The sequence below is a fragment of the Rattus rattus genome, chromosome 13 (assembly GCF_011064425.1).
Source record: "Rattus rattus isolate New Zealand chromosome 13, Rrattus_CSIRO_v1, whole genome shotgun sequence".
Taxonomy (NCBI): domain Eukaryota; kingdom Metazoa; phylum Chordata; class Mammalia; order Rodentia; family Muridae; genus Rattus; species Rattus rattus.
The window spans coordinates 28,405,757-28,429,260 of record NC_046166.1 but is presented as its reverse complement, the minus strand read 5'-3'; the positions used below and the strand labels follow the sequence as shown (position 1 = coordinate 28,429,260).

Below are 23,504 nucleotides of genomic sequence, written 5' to 3'. Positions count from 1 at the left end.
TTTCAATACTCTTCCCTGGTCTGACTCATAGTCGATAACCAACACATTTTTCAAGAAGCAGTAAAAGGAACCGATGAATTTTAGAAGCCAAACCAGTTATGTTCTTCTTTGTTTTTCCATTTTACCCTAATGGAGATTAACCAACTGGTCCACAGCAAAATCCAGACTGTTAGCTAAGTTGGTAAATAAAGTTTTATTGGCACTCACATTTATTTACACATTGCTTGTGACTGCTCTCTCACAATAGAGGCAGAGATGAGCAGCTGCAACAGAAATACTATGGCTCACAAAGAAGGTGTTGCCTGGCCCTTGTAGAAAAATGTCCAATGCCTCCCTAGGTCCTGGAAGTACAAAAGAAAAGATATTCTAAGAGGGAGAGCCATTCTGTGTGAGCTAACCTGTGCTTCTTTTGTTAGGTGTTTGAAATGCTCATCAATCCTGGAGACACTGTTCTGGTCAATGAACCACTGTATTCAGGAGCCCTTTTTGCAGTAAGTACACATTTTTACAAAACAGCAAGTTCTTGGCAACTCTTTAGACAATCACCTCAAAGACCTGTTTTAAAAAAGATTCCTTCCTTTGCAATAAAGCTCGATAGTGTCTTGTGTTTAAAACTTGAGTAGTTTATTACCATATCAACAAGCTATTTTGTCTTTGATCTATCATAGTAAAGTCACTTTCATTAGAATTTATCATCGTGCTTGACTTTGTGTGACAGCTGAGTTCTGAGTGTGTGCTGTATCATTAATCACATTAACATCGAAACACTAAGGTCAAAGGTGCTGGGGTTTTTTTCTTTAAAAAAGTGCTCTTTTAGGGGACTGGGAAGATGACCTGGTGATTTAAATGTTGATTCATGCAAAGAGAGGAGCAGAGCTCAGATGGCCAGGATCCAAGGAAATTCTGGTGGGGGTGAAGCATACCTACAGTTCCAGACCAGGAGGTGGGGCCAGGGAATCCCCAGAGCTGGCTATCAAGACTACGTGTGAGAACTCTGGGTTTGATTAAGACACCCTGCCTTCATGAATAAGGGGGAGGATCATTCCCTAACATCAACCTTGGACATACACATGCACACATGTATGTGCATTCACATACAGATGTGCACCCCACACATGCCACACACACACACAGACATAGATGGCAGAGAGGTAGAACAAGGAAAATGTATAATCTATATGAAGTTGCTTTTAGAGAGTCTTTGGTTTCCTGCAGTTCAGTGAAGTTATCCGGAAGCCTGTTCATATTTTTGACAACTTATTCTCAGCAGCAATGAATTGCTACTACCACACAGTCATAAGTTTAAGGAGTGGACGGAGACTGTGTTCCCATTCCTTAGCACCAAGCAGAAATGATCAATTTGCGTTGCAGGAAATACACTTACATCTATAGCTCCACGATATGCTCTGAAACATTCAGGACAGAAGTTGTGGAGAAGGCAAAAAGAGGTTGAAGGATAGGTAAAAAGTTTAAATTAGAAAGCTTAGGTAAATGGGATTATATTGATTAAATATGTTTAATGTGATCCAGGTAATTTTGGATCACATATTGTTGAGTTACGTTGTGGTCGAGTTTCAGGTAAAAGTGTTGATGATTATGTCTGAGCGCTCTGCGAATCACTTGCCGTGTGTGCTTTGTGGAACTTGGTGACTTCGAATCCTACATGTTCATAAGAGAGATGTTATCCTCCTATCTATGTTTATGGTATAATTCGATATTTGAAATGCTATATACTATACGGTGCACTTACATTTCCAAAGAGGATTGGAGTTTATGCCGTTTTGCTTCAAATTCACAGCAAAATGAAGATATAAACAAAACAAAACATGGTATCTGCCCAAAACAAACTAAAATATAATATTTTCATCTGTAAGCCAGAGGCTCTTAAAAGGTGAGACACACCAAACATGCCCTAGTTCATACATAGGATAAAATTTAAGAGTGGCATCTTTTTTTTCGAACTCAGCTTACTCCCAAACAATTGAGTTAGAGACTATAAATTTATTCAAAAGGCTTTTCTCACAATAATTGAGCAGATATCCCTAACCCTCTATGCTATCTTAGCTATTTCTCAGCAACACATCCTAGGTTTCTTGCATTTAGTCTATCCTTGGCTTGCTCTTCTTGTTCTCATGCCTGACCTCAGGGTGACTTCCTCCTCCTCCTCCTCCTCCCACTCCTCCCTCCCTCCTCCTCCCACTCCTCCCTCCTCCCCCCCTTCTCCCCTACCCCTCTTCCCCCTTTTCCACACCTACCTTGTGGTGAACTCCTTCCCCTTGGTGGATCAGAAGTCCAGCCTTCCTATTTCTTCTGCACATGCATTGGCTGTTCAGCTTTTTGTTAACCAATCAGAGATAATTGCTGAGCATTCCTTACGCTGCATAAATACAGGAGATTCTTCAAAATTCATGAGTATGCCTCTGTCCAGACTGTAACTAGATCTCAGGGCACAGAAATCAGGACCTGAATACATAGTGTGCAATACCCACCTACAACCTCCTATTTCTTCTTTAAAAAGGAAAGGACATGTTTAAAAGGGAATATTTCTCCTATTTCTACACTCCTCCCCCATTTTTTCTTTAAAAAGGAAAGAAATTTTTGCTAAAATTACACTATATAAAATCCACATCTAGTTTCTTCATATTTCACATCAAATGTGACTTAATTTACAAAAAAAAAAGAAAAAAAACAAACTTGTTTTTTCATTGCCAAATAGGAAAGTACAACCATGTTATATGTCAAGTTATTATAGCTCTAAATCAATATGCTGTGCTGGGCATTTCTACTCCAATGTTAAGGTGGTGGAACTGCACCGTACAGGAGATGGGGGGTTACTTGCCTCACCACTGACTATCAGGGTGGGCATTCCATTTTAGGAGGGCTATGTCCGCAGACGTGAGCGCCAGCAGGGAAGCACAGCTGGGATTAATAGATAATCCAAAACTGTCCAGTGATACAATGAATGGTTGTGGGAACTGTTGCAGTTTTCCCCCTCAAAGAAGCATAGGAATTGTCCTCATCATATAGAATAATTACATCGACTTGTCCATGTTGTTAGGGTGGTAAAGCTGGACGAAACTGTTGCTTCTTATTGAAAATAGATTTTAAAAATAGCTTTCATTATATACTCTACCCTGATTATAGCTTCCCTTTTCTCTGCTCCTCCCAGTTCCTCCCCACCTCCCCTCCTCTCCAGATCCACTCCTTTTCTGTCGCTATAAAAAAAATAACCAAAAAAAAAAAAAAAAACCCAACAGGCTTCTGAAAGATAACAACCAAATAATGCAAGATAAAACATAATAAAATGAAACAAAAATTTAATATGGACGTTGAACACAGTTCAATAGGAGGAAAAAAGTCCCAAGAGCAGGCGAAAGAGTCTGAGATTTACTCTTTCTCACAAGAGTTCCAAAACGAAACAAAACCAGTAAGCCGATAAGCGATACAATAGCTGTACAATAGGTACACAATAGCTATACAATAGCGATACAATAGCTATACAATAGCTATACAATAGCTATACCGTAGCTATACAATAGGTACACAATAGCTATACAATAGGTACACAATAACTATACAGTAGCTATACAGTAGCTATAATGTGTATGCAGACCACCTGGTGTACACCAGGCCAGCCCTGTGCCGGCTGCTTCAGTCCCTGAGCTCATATGTGCCTTGCTTAGTTGATTCAGAGAACCATGATCTCCTGGGGTTCTCTCTCCCCTCTGACAATCTTTCTGCCTCCTTTTCCAAAGGATTCTCTGACCTTTTAGGGGAGGAATCTGATGGAGACCTCAAATTTAATATTAAAAATAATATTTAACTGTAGGTCTTTGCATCTGTGAAGAAAACCATTTCAACTCATATTAAGAGCTACCTAACCATTAATCTTACCAATCTGCCTGGAGGAACATGTCTGATGTTGATTTTCAGCCTGATTAGCTTAACAATTACTTCTCTTCTCTTTCTCTTTCTCTTCCTCTTCTCTTCTCTTCTTTTCTCTTTCTCTTTCTCCCCCCCTCTCTCTCTCTCTCTCTCTCTCTCTCTCTCTCCTTCCCTCCCTCCTACCTTCCCTCCTCTTTCCTTCCTCCCTTTTCCTCTCTCCCTCTATCTCTTCTTCCTTCTTCCCATTCCTTACACCTCCCTTCCTCCCTCTCCCTCTTCCTCTCTCTCCCCCTATTCCTTACCTCTACCTCCCCCCCTTTCTCTTTTCCTGACCACCATGAATAGAAATATCTTTACCATGAATGACCATATATAAATCTTCCCTTCCTTAACTAGTTTTGTTCAGGTGCTTTGTCACAGCACTGCAAACCACATATGATGTTGCTCCAAATTGCCCATAAATGCTGGTGAAACAGCTTGATTTCTTGTAAAATAATTCAGGCAGTAGGGGCAAGTCTCAAGCACTAGCAGCTACCAAGCCTTATTTCTCTCATACCACACACCCAGCACAAGGCTACTGCAGCTCGCTCTGTGGCATCATTCTTCCAAGCCCCAGGCTCACAGAAGCACCGTGTGTTTGGAACATTGCCAGACAACCAAGAGCTGGTATTTTAAGGATTCTGCTTTGGCTGAAAAGAGCACATCATTGCTGCTCACCTTTTGTGAACCAAAATAAGACATGCATGACCAAGTTTAACATAAATGAGACAGGGAAATACAAGCCTCCTCGTGGGAAGAGACGGGGAGCTATTGCTGATCTCAGAGGAATAAGAGCATTATAATATACAGCTCAACCTCCTGAAACACATGTTTACAAGGCCATGAATAGTACAGTTCTTCATTATATATATTTTCATTATATATATATATATATTTTTTTTTTAAAGAAACTGGGCTTGCATTTTATAATCATGTTACATTCTTGGGCTTTCTTTTATTCTCCACAGATGAAACCACTGGGCTGCAATTTTATTAGTGTCCCCAGTGATGACTGTGGGATTATTCCAGAGGGTCTCAAAAAAGTACTTTCCCAGTGGAAACCAGAAGATTCCAAGGATCCCACAAAAAGAACTCCAAAATTTCTGTATACTATCCCGAATGGCAACAACCCTACAGGCAACTCATTGACTGGTGACCGCAAGAAGGAAATCTATGAGGTAATTACAAGACGGTGACTAGAATGCATTCTGGTTTCTTGATTACCTTTTGAAAAGTCTTAAATTCAAGTTGCTTTTCTTACTACCCACTTTAATTTCAGGGAAGATACCTTTTAATAAAAAGGACTCATTCATCTATGTCAGGGTTCCTACTAAAGTGATACACAAGAAATTGCCACATCTTTTGTCTCTGACACCTATTTTTCCTTAATCTGTACTTCAGTACATGAAAAATGGCATTCTTGGGCACCTGGTATGCGTACACAGTTGGTTTTCATTATTGAATGTTTGTGTTTGCACTGAACTTTAGACCTGCTTGGTCTGTCTGCTACTCATTGTCAGTTCAGGCACCAAAGAATCTTTTAGAAAACAATTTCCAAGATCTCTGTAGGTACCTACACTGTCTCATATTTTTGCCAATTTTAATATAAAGCATATGTGGAGCTATACATAAATCTGGAGAAAAAGAGTATAAGAAATATGCCTTCTGTAAAATCTTGCTGCTGGACCTAAGTGAGTGCCTAACCTTTCCCTGCAAACTGTTTTTAAAGTAAGTGTTAAGCCCCCATTTAACTACCTGGAAACCTAATTGTGTGCATTGAAATCACAGCCAGATTTCAAGCAGTTTCCTCTGCTTGGAAAATATGAGTGTTCCAGATATTGCTTTGATATTTATATACTCTTTTATAGTCCCTGGTGTACAGTGGCGTGTGAAGCAGCAGGAGGGATGCCTAGTACAAAAGGGAGTTTATTTGGGGGAAGGGGAGGAGACATGAAGAAGGGCTAAAGGCAGAGAAAGGGGGACAGAGAAAGAGGAAGAGAGGAAGAGGCCAGCCAGAGAAAAGTGGGGAGAGAGAGAGAGAGAGAGAGAGAGAGAGAGAGAGAGAAGAAGGAGGAGGGAGGGTGAGGGAGAGAGAAGTGATGAAGAGAGAGGGAAGGAGAGAAAGAGGGGGAGAGCCAGTGGGAGAAGGAGAGGGAGAGAGGAGGGAGGGGAGAGGGGGGAGGGGAGAAGAGAGAGGGAGGGAGGGAGGAAAGAAGGAAGGAAGGAAGAGAGAGAGAAAGAAAAATGATTCCTTCTTATAAGCTAGGTTGGTTAGCACCTTGTTCTTTGTTTGGTGGATAGGTGGAGCCTACAGGAATTGCTCACACCCAGAGTTCAGTCTTGATTTCTATGTACTATCTACATATTCCCCTAAGATAGCATTATCCAATGCCATCATTATAAATTTCATTTTCCATAAGATGATTTCTGCCTTGGTCAGCTCCATCTCTTCCCTGAACTCCAACTTGTGAAACATTGTGCTAGCTCCATAGATGTCCAATAGCATTTCAAACTTAACCTGGCCCAAATAAAACTCCTGGCTTTTCCCTAGCCTCAGCCCTAAAACTCTCATGTACAAGCAAAACCTCCATGCTCTCCAGCCTCATAAATGAGGTTCATGAACAATTACTTTCTTTTTTCTTGTTCTATTCTCTCTTCTCCCTGTTACATCCAGTCCATCCTGTGGACTCCACAGTTAAGATTTTCTAGTCAGTCCTTCTGTTCCACCATTTCCCCCAGCCCCACTTCCTGTTCCACTGTCTGTCCACACTGTGTGATAGCATGACATCATCACTTGCATCATCACTCACCCTGTTGCATTTGGCTCAGAGTGTCTAACTGGCCACTGAGTTTGCACTCTCAGTTGTAGCCCCTGCTGTTTGGAAAATGAAAAGGCAGCCTTGTGGCTTTCCAAATTCTGTATGATGCCATCACTTGCTCTGTCTCTCTTTCTTTCTATCTCCCCCTCCCCCTCCCCCTCCCCTTCCTTCCTCCTCCCACACCTGCATCCCATATGCCAAAGTCATATTGTACTCTTCTGTCTCTTAGCCATCCCAAGTTTTTGTTCACCCCCCCCAATCTCTGCTTTCATTCATCCCTTGGTCTATAGTTCTCCTCCTTAGTATTTGTGCAGCTAGTTTATTCTGATCATTTTGAGTTCTAATCTTATCTTGTTGGGAAGAGCTCCACAGAGGTTTGGTTTGAGTAACTATCTGCCTTAGCTAGGGTTTCTATTGCTGATGGATCGCCAGGACCAAAGCAACTTGGGGAGGAAAGGGTTTATTTGGCTTAAGCCTGGTCACAGTCCATCATCAAAGGAAGTCAAGACAGGAAATCAAGCAGGGCAGGAACCCAGAGGCCATGAGAAGTGCTGCTTACGGCTTGCTCCCTGTGGCTTTCTCAGCCTACTCTCTTATACAACCCAAGACCACCAGCCCAGGGATATAACCACTCACCATAGACTGGGCTCTTCCATGTCATCCACTAACTTAAGAAGGGCCTTACAGCTGGATCTTATGGGAGCATTTCTCAATTGAGGTTCTCTCCTTTCAGATAACTCTAGCTTGTGTCAAGGAGACATAAGACTAGCCAACAAGTGATCTTGTCACTGCCTTCAGATGTGACCATTACTTAAATGGACAGTTTTTAATTACCCAACTGACTTGTTCACATCTGTCTTCCATGAGAAAAAGAGCTTTAGTAACTCGTTCATCTCCATCCTCCATGTTTGGGATAACAGGAACTCACCAGCTTATGAATGAATAAATGAATGAATGAGAATACAGAACTGTGATTCCAGATAATCTTTATTTTAGACAGCTCTGAGGAAATATATATATTGCTTTAACCTTTCAGCTTGCAAGAAAATATGACTTCCTCATAATAGAAGACGATCCTTACTATTTTCTCCAGTTCACCAAGGTATGTGATGCTATGGGCTTACATCACTGTCAATTGTTGTAAGTTATTAACTGCATTGGACGTTAACCTGACTTTAGTCAAAGCTATCAGCTCTCACAGTGAGCTTGCGTAGTCAGTGAGTTCTCTATAGCTTTTCAGTCTTCCCAGTCTTCCCGTTTTCCCAAAAATTTTATTGTATTAATACTTATTCTAGAAATTACTTTTAGGCTAGTACCTAGTTCCCTGAAACATGCATTTAGACAAGCAGAACCAATCAGGCTGGTAGCACTGAACTCTAAACCCTATGTCATGTTACCTCAGACATCAAATGGGGACATGGCATGGGTTTCGGCTTGTATTTCAGTTTCAGTCTAGTAATGGTAATTGGCTGGAATGATGGCCAGTGGTGACCAGCACGCAGGCTCAAGGAGAAGTAGGACTATGCTCACTCAGTGCTCTGCAGAGAGAAGGCACTGCAGCCACAGAATTACATCCTTGGCACATGCTCTGAACGTTCTCTGGAGGAGTGTGGGTTTCTAAGTTGTCCTTGCTATATGTGGAGGCTACATTTCATGATAACAGTTTTCTAACAGGCAATAGTACTAGTACATGCCCTTGGGACTACAGACATCCATCCTTAATTGGATTTAGTTCCTCCCTTTACATCTACTGAGAAGACACAAAACGTGCTGCTTTGCTGCATAGTTTTGCAGAGCATGATTGGACCTGCCCTCCCACCCTAAGTGTGACTATGAACCCCTTTTCCACTTGACCTTACTTTTGGCAGAAATTCTTTTTTTTAATGTTTTTTTTTCTGTTTTGTTTTGTTTTTGTTTGTTTGGTTTGGTGTTTGTTTGTTTGTTTGTTTTGTTTTGTTTTGTTTTGTTTTTTTGGAGCTGAGGACCGAACCCAGGGCCTCGCGCTTCTGCCACTGAGCTAAATCCCCAACCTTAGCAGAAATTCTTAGTGTCCATGTACAACATTAACTAAGCTTCTCAGCTGCATTCACATCAGTTTTTATCTTTCTAGTCAGTTCCAAGGATCAACCCCAAATGGTGCTGGTCATCTTGAAAGAACTTTTCATCTTATCTGAAGTCATTTCTGCTGTGTAGGGGGTTGGCCTAGTGCTGCTTGTATTTAAATGCTAAATACTATCTCCCAAGATCTGGTTCCCATTCCATCCCACCAGCAGATCCTCACATACACTAAGTGATGTCATGTAAACCTTGCTTCTCAATTTAACTCACCAATAAAAGTCTAGAGCCTGTGACTGGGCAGAAGAGGGAGAAAGGTGAGACGTGAAGATCAACAGAGCGGTCTCAGGAAAGACCAAAGGGAGAACAACAGACACAGAGAGTGGAGGAGGCCACCATGAGAGGAGATGGGCCATGAACAGGTGACCAGAAAAACTAGAAAGTAACAAGAGACATTATGTCTGGGAAATAAGTTAGAATAGCTTCAAACCTGCATAATCCAGGCTTTGGGCTTATAAATAAAACACTTGGATTGTGTCTTTATGTGGGCTATCTAGAATTTATAATTTCTTTATACTCCTGAGTCCTTCATTTGAATCTAATAATGTTAAATTTCAATTCCAGGGAGGCAAAGAGGGTCTGTTTGAAGTTTCTCCAAATTCATAGTAATGTCATTTTGAACAAATAAGGAAACCTTTGTGAGCATATTTAGCAAAGAAACTCTGAGCTCAGGCAAACACTAGGTCTTAGAGCCTAGAGAATGGTAGGATGTAGCTGCTATGTGTGCCAGTCTGTGCCTGTTTTCTCTCATCCACGCTATGCAAAGTAATCTTACAGTGATCGGAGTTTGCAAACCAACAGTGGCTTTCTTCCTCTTTCAGCCTTGGGAACCAACCTTTCTCTCCATGGATGTTGATGGGAGAGTTATCAGAGCTGACTCCCTTTCAAAAGTTATCTCCTCAGGGTAAGGCTCATATCTCTAACTCAAAGCCTTTAGTTCAAGAAACTCTCCTCATGTAAAAGGCTTGTACTCCACTTGCCTGGAAACCCACTTGATCGTTAATAGGCATGTGGGAATTTTACTGTCTTCATTATTTTCCAGTGTTCAAAGATGCTTGGCTATTAGCCTAAGCTGTCGGAGGAGATCAACGTTCTGGAAATGTATATTAGAATACCATGTTTAGAAATTCTTAATAATATTTGCATTGCTTCTGATCATATACACTTACGTTTAAATGTTTTCTAAGTAAAAGTACTTTGGTTAGAATATATAAACATCAAGACATCTTTGTCTCCAAGTCATTTCTCTTTTAGTGAAGTCAGCAAAGCAATTCACATCAGGTGTTTATGTAGGATCAGAATAACATTTTTTTCTCTGTCTGCATAGGCTGAGAGTGGGGTTTCTTTAACTGGCCCCAAGTCCTTGATACAGAGATTATTCTCCACACAAAATCTCATCACTGCATCCCTGTGCTTTATCACAGGTAAGCACAATTTAATATATATATATATACTATATGTGTGTGTGTGTGTGTGTGTGTGTGTGTGTGTGTGTGTGTGTGTAATCAGAATCACTAGACAAATAAGATTAGCTTAAGCTGACAGGCAGGGAAGAAAATCATATGCTCAATCTCCATTTTTTCCAGATCTCTAACTCAAAGCCTTTAGTTCAAGAAACTCTCCTCATGTAAAAGGCTTGTACTCCACTTGCCTGGAAACCCACTTGATCGTTAATAGGCATGTGGGAATTTTACTGTCTTCATTATTTTCCAGTGTTCAAAGATGCTTGGCTATTAGCCTAAGCTGTCGGAGGAGATCAACGTTCTGGAAATGTATATTAGAATACCATGTTTAGAAATTCTTAATAATATTTGCATTGCTTCTGATCATATACACTTACGTTTAAATGTTTTCTAAGTAAGAAGTACTTTGGTTAGAATATATAAGCATCAAGACATCTTTGTCTCCAAGTCATTTCTCTTTTAGTGAAGTCAGCAAAGCAATTCACATCAGGTGTTTATGTAGGATCAGAATAACATTTTTTCTCTGTCTGCATAGGCTGAGAGTGGGGTTTATAACTGGCCCCAAGTCCTTGATACAGAGGATTGTTCTCCACACACAAATCTCATCACTGCATCCCTGTACTTTATCACAGGTAAGCACAATTTAATATATATATATATACTATATGTGTGTGTGTGTGTGTGTGTGTGTGTGTGTGTGTGTGTGTGTGTGTAATCAGAATCACTAGACAAATAAGATTAGCTTAAGCTGACAGGCAGGGAAGAAAAATCATATGCTCAATCTCCATTTCCTAGATAGAATTAGTAGATCAGCATGTGCAGAGGCTTAATCTAAGCAACAAATGAGAAATCATTTAAGCTGGTGTCTTGATATTGCCTGTCCAGAGTCCTTATGAAGCAGGGTATATCCTCTGTGTCTTGGTGAGAATGCTAAAGGTCAGTCAATTAATAAACTTTTTTTTTTAATTGTAGATTAAACAAAATAGAACTGAATTTGATGAAGTAGCTCAAACTTTATTGGGTTGGAATTTGTAATGATAGGAAGAAATCAGACTCTTTAGTGCCTTCCTACCCCACCCCCCACCCACCCCGTTCCTCAGTTCCTCAGCTGCTCCCAACGCCATTCATCAGTAAGCATTTTAATCAAAATAGAGTTAAGTATGGAGGCTGAATAAATTTCCTCAGAAGCTTTAGAAAGTACTGGACTTGGAAATGATTGTGATCTTAGGATTCGGATACTGTGTGCATGCTTGCATGTGCTCATGCATATGTGTGCATGAGTGGATATGTGCACATGTGTGTACAGATCAGGTTGGCATCACATATCTTCCTTATTGCTCTCCATGCTATTTTGGGGGACTACGTCTCTCCCTGAACCTGGAGCTCTGGGGACTACGTCTCTCCCTGGAGCTTGCCTATTTGGCTACTCTGGCTGGCCAGTGAACCCCGAGGGTCCTCCAATGTCCATCTCCCCAGTGCTGGCATTGAAGGTTCCTGCTGCCATGCCTGGCTTCGAAACTGAATAACCTGAATTGGATTCTTCCATTGGCAAAGCAAGCTCTACCCTTGAACCACATCATATCTGAGCCATCGGAATGAAAAGTTTATACTCAAGGATGCTCGTTTTGCATACACATTCTGTAAAGTGTGAATGTCTGCTATGGAACCAAATAAGAAAATGTTCCCATAGTTTTTTTAGATCTCACCAGCAAAATTTTGTTACATCATTTAGAGCTCCAGCATGTTAAATAGAAAACCTCTCCATATTTAATATGGGATCTACCTGCCGTAAACATCAGGAGAACTAGGGCTGTAACTCAGAGTTTCAGGTCATGCTTAGCAGTCATTTGGTCTTTGGTTTGACCCCTCACACCAACAAAAAGGAAAGAAAAACAGAATATTATATATGTTTTAAAGTTCACAGAGGCATTATACTCCAGTAATCAATACAAGATCTGGAGCTGAAAAATCTGTCTTGGAATCCAAACTCTATGGTCAGTTCTTTGACAGAAAGAAAATTAACCTTTGAGCTTCCATTTCCTTATTAGCAGAGCAGAACTAACATTCCCTAAGTATTATGAAGGTTGAAATACTCAGAGCTGTTAATATATTATAGTAGAACCTAGCATATAAGAAAGCTTTGTATTTAAGGGGGCTGTGTGTGTGTGTGTGTGTGTGTGTGTGTGTGTGTGTGTGTGTGTGTGTGTGTGTGTGTGTGTGTACACATTTTTGTATGCATGAGGCCAAAGGTCAGCATCAGGTGTTTTGTTTGTTGTAAGACAAGATCTTTCACTAAACCTGCAGCCTGCTTGCTAACAAGCTCAGGAATTCCTATGCCCTGATCTCCGTCACTGAAGTTCTAAGTGCACAGTGTTGCAAAGATGCCTGGGTGTGAACTCAGGCCCTCATGCTTTCCCAGTAAGCACTCGAGCACCCGAGCCTGCCTCTGTTATCATCCTGGTTTTTAATTAAAGCTTATTGAAGTCACTGATAGGACCCACCCAGACTCCTTGTTGTATCTTTCTGTGTGTTTACGCATGAGCAGAAGCAAATGGCTTTTGTGTTTACAAAGTACAAACTCCGTTTTGAGCATGAACCATGACATTACTATTATTCCCTCTCTTTCAGCTCATGATATCGGAGCTTCTATACCAGTGGGGAGAAGAGGGTTTCCTGGCCCATGTTGACAGGTATTGAGTCAGTTGTTAACACTTTTGTGGGCAAAAAATCAAAACGGTCCAGAATACTGATGTATTATTCTTCCTTCTTTTTTAAAGATTTATTTTAAGCTTGCGCGTATGGGCAATTGCCTGTACATAGATCTGTGTACCACATGCCTGGTGCTGGTAGAGGCCAGAACGGGACATGGGTTCCCTGGAACTAGAGTTAACAGACTGTGGTGAACTAGCTAGGATGTGATTCTAAGCTGTTATGTTTGTGCTAAAAAAAAAAAAAAAAAAAAAAAAACCAACCCTGGTCCTCTGCAAGAGTAACAACTGGTCTTAGCCCCCGAGCCATCTCCGCATCTTTCCTCAGTGTCTGAAAATCACATGAGTGAAACAGGCATTTTGTTTTAGTTGCTTTTCTTATATAGAGCCTTCTCAGCATCAGTCAAGCTACGACCTGAACGCTTCCCCCCACCCCCTTCCCCACACACACCACAGTGAACCAAGTCCCCTGGGTTAGATTTCATTGTTTTAGCTGGAAAACTATGCACACACTTAAACATGTTATTTGATAAGCAGCTAAGGACACCGGGGTGGGGGTGGGGTGAACTGGTTCAAGTGTGAATGATGGAAAGCTCCCTTTGTCAGTATAATGAGACCAGTCAAGAATTATTTTTGTTATGTAAATGTGGTGTTTCCTGGGGCAGGATAGGGTCACCTCTTTCCCAGACCAGTGACTCAGCACTTCGATACAGTTCCCTTTCATCTCAAGTGTTCTCCTACCCTAGAAAGGACAATTCCTTAAGTCAACTAAACACAGGGGTCTGTCAGGCAATTTCTGCTACAACGACATTCCATATTTTATGCAGAAATGAATTCTGCTCTGTTCATTATTATACTTTAATTTCTGCATACTAAAGGGGGAAAGACTTTTGGGGTTTGTTTTTGTTTTCTAAGTCTTTCTGCGCCCACCTCAAAGCAAGGCAGTGTTCTCTTAGGAAGCAGTTAAAGCAGAAAACAAATTCTTACAGGCTGGAGTCCAGAGCTTGTCTTGTGTCTGTGGTCAGTGTTCTGGACGCAGGGATCCTGATCCTTGTTGTTGTCTTCTTCTAGAACTATTGATTTCTACAAGAACCAGAGGGACTTTATATTGGCAGCTGCAGACAAGTGGTTACGAGGTGAGTGGGGAGCATCTGGTGTTACTATAAACAATGGCATCTCTAGAGCTGGTGACAGACAGCATGTGGCAGTCCTGGTGTGGAGAGACTGTAGTGTAAGCACTTTCTTGCCAAGGAAAGGTTGCCCTATCGATAATCGATAATCGTTGTTGTCAACTCTTGAGTTCGCTCATCTCCACCATCTGCAACAATTCTCTTTTTAAGACAGGGTCTCCCGTAGCCCAGGCTGGCCTTGAACTTCTGATCATCCTGCCCCCATTTGCTAAGCACTGAAATTGCAGATGTAAGCTACCACATCCAGTTTAGAGTAACCTGGGTCCCAGGAATTCAAAGCAAATAGTCTACCGACTGAACTACAGTGTCAACCCTGGATTTTGTGTTCCTAAGAAAAAAACAAAAACAACCAACCAACAAACAATCTCAGTTGAAAAATTAACCAGCGATATTACCTGAATAAAACCCATCTGGAGAGATGGCTCAGTGATTAAGAGCACTGACTGCTCCTCCAGAGGTCCTGAGTTCAATTCCCAGCAACCACATGGTGGCTCATAACTTCCTATAATATGATCTGATGCCCTCTTCTGGTGTGACTGAAGGCAGGTACAGTGTACTCATACATAAAATAAACAAATTTTTTTAAAATTCTTCAAAAACTTTCACCAATTATTAGTGTTATAAAATCTAATACAGACACCATGCCAAGGCACCCCCTGAGTAATCATGCCATCGGGTAACAAATCTGGTATAAAGGAGGTTTATTTAGGGAAAGGGAGGGAGAATGACGGCCTGAATAAGGGGTAGAAGCAGAGCAAAAAAAGGGGAGACAGAGAAGGACAGAAATGGGGAGAGAAACACCGGCCGGGAGCACAGAAGAAAAGGGAAAGAGAAAAAGAGTGAGAACTGGAGTATCCAGCAATCCTTTTATATGTCACATTTGGCAGCGGCAGGTAATGGCTGCAGATGATGATGTCCACCATTACTAGGTCCCTGGGAATGGTCCAGCCAAATTGCCTATAAGCGAACAGCAGTTGTTCCAAAATTTTGCCCCCAAAATAGTCTGTTTATTACTAAAAATAAATTTAAACAAGTAGTATAGTATTGTAATCATTGAAGAAAGACCACAGACTCAGATAGTATGCAAAAACAAAGAGAGATTTTCTTCAGAAACATCCTGCATGCAGGGGTCAACCATTCTCCAAAGTGGTGACCCCAGACAAAGGCACACAGGCCTTCTTATAAGGAACTGGAGGAACTCTCTAGAAGGATTAAGTAATCTAAAATTTCATTGATGGATACTAGGGGGTCACAGGTGATCAATGGTCTACATTCCTATGTCATGAACTTCAATCATGTGTGATCAGTGGTCTGCATTCCTGTGTCATGAATGTTCAACCATGTGATGAAATGGGGCTGCCCAGTGCAGATGGCCCATTCTGAGATAAGATATTTCCCCATTTTTGTGGTTATTCCAAGGCTGTTCTTTTGGAGAGGGTTTTGTTATCATGTTCTGGATTTTATGGTCTATTCCCGAAGCTGGTGCCTTATGGCCTTTTTTTGAAATCAGACCTTTTTTTTTCTTTTAAATTAGAGGCAAGTGGGATCCTTACATGGAGACAAATGGGGATTATATTGTCTTTTCAGTATAATTTAAGATTCTTAAATTCATTAAAATCTTTCGCCTTCTATTCATTAGCCACAAGTATTTGTTTGATATATTTCTATTGTTATTTTTAATTTAGGATGCTTTCTATTATAAAATGAAGTTGGATGAACTGCCCAGCTTTAAGTATATTGTTAAAAGTGCATTTACTGCGAAGACTAATTAGTCAAAAATATCAATGTCCTGTGTCTGTCATATATCATTCTCTGTAAAGTCTTTATTAAAAATAGAATTGTTATCAGTCTGATAAGAGTGATTTTCTACCACTCTGTATAGGAGTGATGACAAAAAATATTAATGGCATATTTTTTAAGCAATTTAATCAAAACACTTGTCCTTTTTCCTTAGTTTTGTTTTGTTGTTTGTTTTTGTTTGTTTGTTTATCAAAATATACACAAAACTTGAAGATGAATCAGCACTTTTGGGATTAAAGTACTTTTATCCTAAATAAATTTCTGTAGAAATTCATCTGGGCATGCAAACTATTGCATAAACAATAGGATTTATGAAACCCAAGGAGACACCATAAAGAATGGAAGAAGTAAGGTTAAAATTTTAACAGCCCTTTGTCTTACTTGTGAGTCTAACTGTGAAAGAGGCACTGAATTTCTTGCTCTCTAAAGGCTGACAGCTCTCTGATTGCACACAAGAGCAAACAGTCTCCCTTACCTTCAGCCTCTTATCACAACTATTGCCAGACTTTCTTGGCTCCTGCTTGAGGTTTAGTAATCAAGACATGAATAATATCTACAGGCTGCTTGTTGACCTCTTGCTAGGGCAGCCTCTCAGCTAGCCTCTCACTTAACCCACTTCTCCACCATTAAAGGGACCTTCTCCACGCAGTTTTCAGTGCCTCCTTCCCATCTCCAACCATCCTGCTTCTATCTTCCTTCCACCTCTGCTTCTCTCTGTCAGTCTCTCTGCCTGTGGGGACATTTTATTTTTTTATTTCTTTATTATGCAAAAAGCCACATTCCTTACTAACCAGTTAGCTTTAGGGGCTACTTGTCAATGGGACCTTGCATTTCTTTCAAGGCCGGGGAGGAAGTGGCACTTACATATCTTGCTAGACTGGCACTGGCTCAAATGAACAATTCAAAACACTGAAAACAATATTTGTGGGTTGTCCCAAAACCCAACGCTGAGATCATCAGTTTGGGGGGGGGTCTTGTCAAATCATATTTTCGAGATGTTTCCACTGAAACAAACTGTTGGGGTGATTGTTCATAACCACTGTGTCTGGGTTGTGGAACTGTAAATCATCAGAGACATGCCTAGAGTGTGCTGTCTTCTCTTTCTAGATTTGGCCGAGTGGCATGCTCCCAAAGCTGGCATGTTTCTATGGATTAAAGTTAACGGAATCTCTGATGCAAAAAAACTAATTGAAGAAAAGGCTATTGAAAGAGAGGTAAAAGTGGGAAGTGGGTGGGAGAGATGGCCAAAAGAAGATTCACACTATTTCTTTGAATAAAGTGAAGAGATATTTTTGCGGCCTAGCCACTTGTGTTGTTGAAATATGTTGGGTATATTGTCTCCGCATTAAAATTATAATAAATTTTGAAGTTACAATTCAGATGGGCTAAATTGATGGAAATACAGTCATTCACATCAGTGACTGTCGGTCCCCCCAGTTCAGACATCCACCTTGGGTTTGACTTCATAGTCACTCTTTACCACATATGTAGCTCTGGGTCTCTTACCCACTCCTGTGATTTATTGATCAATAAAGACAGCAAAAACCCTTTCCTGGGCCAGTAAGAGAGCCTAGCAGGAAAGTATGTGCTGTGCTGAGCCTGGTGTAAATTCTGTCTTGAAATTCATAAGAAGGTACAGGAGCGGAACGATTCCACAGACTTGTCTGGGCACCACAATATGCACAGTGTAATGTGAGCACACACATTCATTCACTTATGCACAAACTGTAAGAATCCCACCCCATCCAATTGCCATGATGACCTAATGACATGTGCAAACTCCTGGTCCTTCGATGTGTGTACAGTAAGTGCTTAGGGGGCACTCACCCTTTGTACTTGATATAGAAATACTATATGTTGTTATTTACAAAAATAACAAAATGAAGTCCCCCATCATTTTATTACCCAGAGTTTATGAACTAACGTTTGTGCTATGTTTTCTAGAAGAGCTTACACGTATTCTAGCTTTTTGACTAATTATTTTACTTATTGGCTAAAATTACAAAGAATGTTCAGGTCTTTTTTTTTTTAGTAAAATTAAGTTTTATAGGTTCTCTCTCCCTCTCTCTCTCTCACACACACACACACACACACACACACACACACACACACACACACTGAAATCATAAGTTTTCTTAGTGTTGTGTTTTATTAAAAGGAGCCAAGGATATATTTGATGGAGCCAGGTACGGTTAGGTGGGTAGGTGGGGAGGGTCCCTTGGTGGGTCCATGCTGAGGCATCCCTCACCCCAAGCTACCGTCCATACAAGTGGTATAGTATAGAATAGATTTTATTTAGGGCATGAGAAGGGTAACTAAGAAGGGATGAGAGCGAGAAGAGAGAGAGAGAGAGAGAGAGAGAGAGAGAGAGAGAGAGAGAATAGGAGAGGCTGGCCAGAAGCATGTAGAGAGAGAAGAAGGGGAGGACGGAGAAGTAAAGAGAGGGAGAAAGGGGTCAGGGAGAGAAGAGAGTCAGAGAGAAAAGGGACAGAGAGAGCGAGGAGGCCCCAAACAGTCCCTTTTATAGCAAGCCAGGACTACCTGGCTATTGCCAAGTAACTGTTGGGTAGAGCCTAGAAGGAATGCTACCACTTAGCCTTCCACTTGCAGGCACAGAGTAAAGTCAAAACTCTAAATGAAATTTCCTGTGTAGCTTTTCAGTTGACAGACTGAACCGTTCCTTCTCCCCATTAATTCCCTTATTATGTTCATGAGGTCTTTCTTTAAAACCTGAGATCTGTTTCCAGAATCACTGTTGTCTAGATAGTAACTCTGAAAGAACAAATTGGGTTGAACGTGGCAAGATACAATGCAGGTACACTAGAAACACTTCCTTCCATGGTTAGATCTAGAGAAAGACTGCCCAGGCAAGGATTGTCTATCCTCTGACCATCTCACAAGAGGGCAGGACTCATGTCCTGCTCATTCTATTTATCCTAATGTCTGCACAAAATAGGTACTTAATCCATATGTGCATATAGCTTATTACAAATGAATTCATTTTAATATAATCTTCAGTTTGATTTTTTTCCGTCAATGACATTATTATTGATAACTTTTGGTAACTGTTTGAATGCATCTATGAACCATATGATAAGAATGGAAACAGACATAGTGTCCACTTTTTTCCCCAAATTCTTCATCTACTATGTGTTAGTATGTATATATGTATATATATATGTATATATATACATATATATATATATGCATGCATTTGGATCCTAGCGTAAGTTTCTTAACCTATTCTAAATAGTCCCCAGTTACATCAACAATGCCTTAGCCCAGATTTTGACAACATCCTCCCTCTCTTACAAGTCCTTGCTTCTAGTCCAACTCAAAACATTTACTCTACATTGGGAGAAATGATGGCTTTCACATTTCAGGATAATGAAACCTATCCTCTGCTTGAAATCTTCTATGTAGAATACCCCATATCATTCCAGTCTAAACTCATCTTCTTTTAGCGAGGAGTACCCAGATTTATAAACTGTAACAACAGCCAATTACTTAATATTTCTGGAGATCCATGGCAATTGCAATATGAAATATAAACTCTAAACTTAAAATTTAAAACAGTATAATTTATTTCTGACTGGCCTAAAAATTAAAACTTTGGGTTTTTAATCATCTTTGGCCTCCAGTCTTAATGAGTACTTTAAAATTGCTACAAAATGGAAGGAGCTTATTATACCCATTGGTTAAAATTTACTAATGTGGCCCATATAACTATAAGAAGGCTAGTGGTGCCAGGAGGGCAGAGCGCATGCTTAGAAAGTGTGATGTCCTGAGTCAACCCCAGTGTGTACATAAGGGCGGGAAGAGGGGACGGAGAGAGGGAAAGGAGGAAGAGAGAGGAAACAGGATGGAGATCAAGTGGCAGAGAAGGGAGTAAAGTATATGTCTCTGTGAAGTGAGTGTCTGGTCACTCAGCTGATACTACCATCATGGTCATAAAACGAGCCGTTTGCTGTTCTCAACACCGCCTCTTAACACAATTAATAACTTCTGCTTTATGTATTAAACATTTGTATCCTTTCAGTTTCTTCCTATCCCAGGGCCTATACATTTTAAGGTTTCTCCTTAAAATACTGGTCCCTAGCCTTTGTTAGGCTAGGATCTAATTGTTGTTAGAAATATCAATGTTTGTATTCATAGTACTTTTGTAACTAAGTTAGCCACTTATTCGTATTTTACTATTTGTCTCTAACCTATATTTTTTACATTTAAGCTTAAAGTTTGGTCTTTTCTTCTCATTTTTTTGCATTCTTTATATGTGGAGAAGAAATAGCATTGATCATATTGATGGTAAATATTGTTCCTAATTCTGTGTACTGGGTTTGTCTATTGCATGCCATGTGTATTTTTATATGATTTTTTTTTGTTTTCTGTGGTGACTTCTTAATTGATTAATAGCTTTTAAGCCTGAAATATTCCTCCCCCAGGAATACTAGATATTCCTAAATTTCCTTTTAGCTTTTCTTCAGTACTATAATGACTTATTTTCGACAACCTTTCACAGATCTTGTTCGTTCCTGGAAATAGTTTCTTCGTCGATAATTCAGCCCCCTCCTCCTTCTTCAGAGCATCCTTCTCTCAGGTTACTCCAGCGCAGATGGACTTAGTGAGTATCCTCCTCCAAGCCACACAGCCCGTCAGTTCTGACGTCGGATGTGTGGGTTCACCCTCTAAGTTAGAGATGACTTGGTTTCTTCTTACGCTTCTAAAAGCCAGCCTTTGGTGTGCCAGTTCCGAACTTAATAAACTTCCTTTTGCTTTCTTGCTTGGCAATTATGGGCAAATGAGACTAAACTGCTGTTAAAGTTTGTCATCTTGGTGAGTGACTGGTCAGAACTTACTGAACTCTGGAGGGCTCCCAGCAGGTTCTGGGGCAATACTTTCTCTTTCCTTCATGGACTCACATAAACGAATAGTAAGATCATCAGCCATTGGTCCATTTCCCTGAAGAAAAATGCAGTAACAAGGCTTAAAAATATTCTAAGAATTGTGCACAGAGAAATCCAAAAGAAAGCTACTGACCAATCACTGCCTTCGACCTTCAGACATGTGTGGATATGTGCTAGGCACAGGCTCACTAAATATCCTTTCTTTACTTCATGAGTGAGTGTGTGTGTGTGTGTGTGTGTGTGTGTGTGTGTGTGTGTGTGTGTGCGCGCGCGTGCGTGTGCACGTGCTGGAGACAGACTCCTTGTGTGTCTTTTCTTCATTTGTTTCTCATTGCTACTAATAAGCTGTCCACACGTACACTCTGCTTTTATGTGAACAGATTTAAGCAGTCCAAACTGAATAAGTTATGTTTGCAGATGAGAGAATATATAAAATCACAAATATTTGTACTGTGGACAAAATAGAAAATTGTGCATGAAAGTGCTGGCTGATAACAGCAGACTCTGGAGATGTATAAGCTTGGTGTGCACTATCTCTATCTCGATGACTCCTGAGGGCGTTCTGCCGAGTGAAAGCTGTTGTCAAACTTACTATTTACTGAGTCATCCCAGTTTCAGGTAGACATTCTATTTAAATCTCCAGACTTACAATAGAGATTTTGAAAATAGCATCCTAATACATCAATTCTTATCTCTTTTCTGTTTTAGGCCTTCCAGAGATTGGCCCAACTCATAAAAGACGTTTCATAAAGAAATCAAACTCAGCATTGAACTTATAATTTTAAAATAAATTATCCTATACTTTGCTGAAGAAATGGCTGACAGGATGGATCCAGCTTGTGAAATATCTGTGGCAATTTCACTGAACAACTTTGAAGTCCCTTTAAATCCACCGCATTGCCAAAATAACTTTCTGATCTACTTTTGCCCTTTGATTAATTATGAACTAACAAAACATCAAATTTCATTGTTATAGCCCTCTGTATCTGCTTTATAATGTCCAATAAATTTTTTTGAACCTAACATAGACTAACATAGTAAATTGCAAGGAAATTAGTTAAAATGGCCTATAATGTGCAGGGTTTTTCTACTTTAAGAAATTTCATGAGCATTTACTGCAAAAATTGTTGTAATTTGACAATTATAAATTACTTTGTAACCTTACATGTTGTCACAGAGTCTCTTTGAAATTAAAACTCTGAAGCTATGCATTCCAAAAGAATTGTACATATTAATTCCAAGTAAGGAGAAAGAAATTGTGATCTTAGAAATCATTACTTAGTGCTACATGACTCACAATATCACAGTCTACAGACACTTCGTAGCTCACTCTTCTTGCAGCCTTTCAGGTTTTATACTCTTTACCACTCTGGTTGTGGGGCCTGGGATAATGGAGCCAAAAATAACGCAGACCAAAGTCTGCGTGCTGCCAACTTTATTCAGAGCCTCAGACAACCTGTTCTCTGAGGGTTAGGAAGACTCACATGAGTCAAGGCCAAGCTGCACATGACAGGCAAGCCATACAGGGCAAAAACATGTTTTCCCGTAAATACATATAAACAAATAACAATAGCCAGTTGTAATGAATAATCTGGAGTAAACTCACTCTGTCTGCTATATCTGGGAGGGGTGCAAAAATACACTCCAAGAACTATTCTGTGTTTTATTGTTGTTGTTGTTGTTGTTGTTGTTGTTGTTGTTGTTTAGAAACTGAGGTCAAAGACTCTTGTCTTGTTATCTTGGCTTTTTCTCATAATTACTCTGAATTCTCCTCATATGATCCCATCCTCGGACCTTGTTCTGAACTCTCCTTCCTTTTTCATTTGTAGTAGCAGGATATTCGGAGATTTGATTTGAGGTAGTGCAGATAAATCTAATTGTCATTTGATGCATGTCTATCCTATAAACAAGTAAATTGTAAGTGTAAATGAATAATATCAGAACAGTGAAGCCATTGTGAAAGCATTCTGCCATCAAGAACAAGGACCCAAACCATGTCTAGTACTATTTGGTTACATTACCGGAATGATCAAGGCTGCAAGAAGAGAATAGCTTGAAGAAAGAACCATATGACTAAGTAGTTCATAAACCCGTATGAACACAAATGTAATGCCCCCCTATGCAAATGGGAAATGATTCAAATTCCAAAGAAAAATCAAACTCAGACCCTTCTTCAGATGAATGGATGAGTCTACTGTGGCCCCAAGGTCCATCATAAACACAGAGTCATTTGTAATGATAACAGGTTCTGGATTCGTCTAATCTACAAGCTGAAGTAAAGAAGGATGGGGAACATAAGAGCAACACACATGTTCAGAGGCACTCACCACAGATGCACAGATCACAGCAGCTAGCTTCGCCAGAGAAAACATTCTCGGGTTACCTAGGGCTCTCTGTGCTCCACAGAATAACTTGCCCCTCAGTGCATAGGACTGTAACTTGGCCCCAGGTGGGCAGAAAACTTCTGATGATACGGTTGATATCTTCTTTTGCCCTTTAGCTGAAGATTGCTATCTTTCTGATGAAGTCCACTGTCTTCTCATGCTCTGCCCTTGTCCTTGATGATCCAGGGCTGAAGAGG

The 23,504-nt window shown here is 40.3% G+C and overlaps 1 protein-coding gene across 1 annotated transcript in view; it reads left to right on the top strand.

Annotated features, from left to right (window-relative positions):
- Aadat (aminoadipate aminotransferase) overlaps positions 1-22,142 on the top strand; it is a 29,185-nt gene extending 7,043 nt beyond the window's left edge. Inside the window, exons 4-13 of the mRNA XM_032918754.1 lie at positions 417-491; positions 4,893-5,102; positions 7,780-7,845; positions 9,680-9,762; positions 10,857-10,953; positions 12,950-13,011; positions 14,101-14,165; positions 17,127-17,233; positions 20,539-20,640; positions 21,632-22,142. Of these exons, the coding sequence (XP_032774645.1) occupies positions 417-491; positions 4,893-5,102; positions 7,780-7,845; positions 9,680-9,762; positions 10,857-10,953; positions 12,950-13,011; positions 14,101-14,165; positions 17,127-17,233; positions 20,539-20,640; positions 21,632-21,673 (909 nt within the window). The 3' untranslated portion in view covers positions 21,674-22,142. The remainder of the gene's footprint in view (positions 1-416; positions 492-4,892; positions 5,103-7,779; positions 7,846-9,679; positions 9,763-10,856; positions 10,954-12,949; positions 13,012-14,100; positions 14,166-17,126; positions 17,234-20,538; positions 20,641-21,631) is intronic.
- Positions 22,143-23,504: the final 1,362 nt, after the last annotated feature.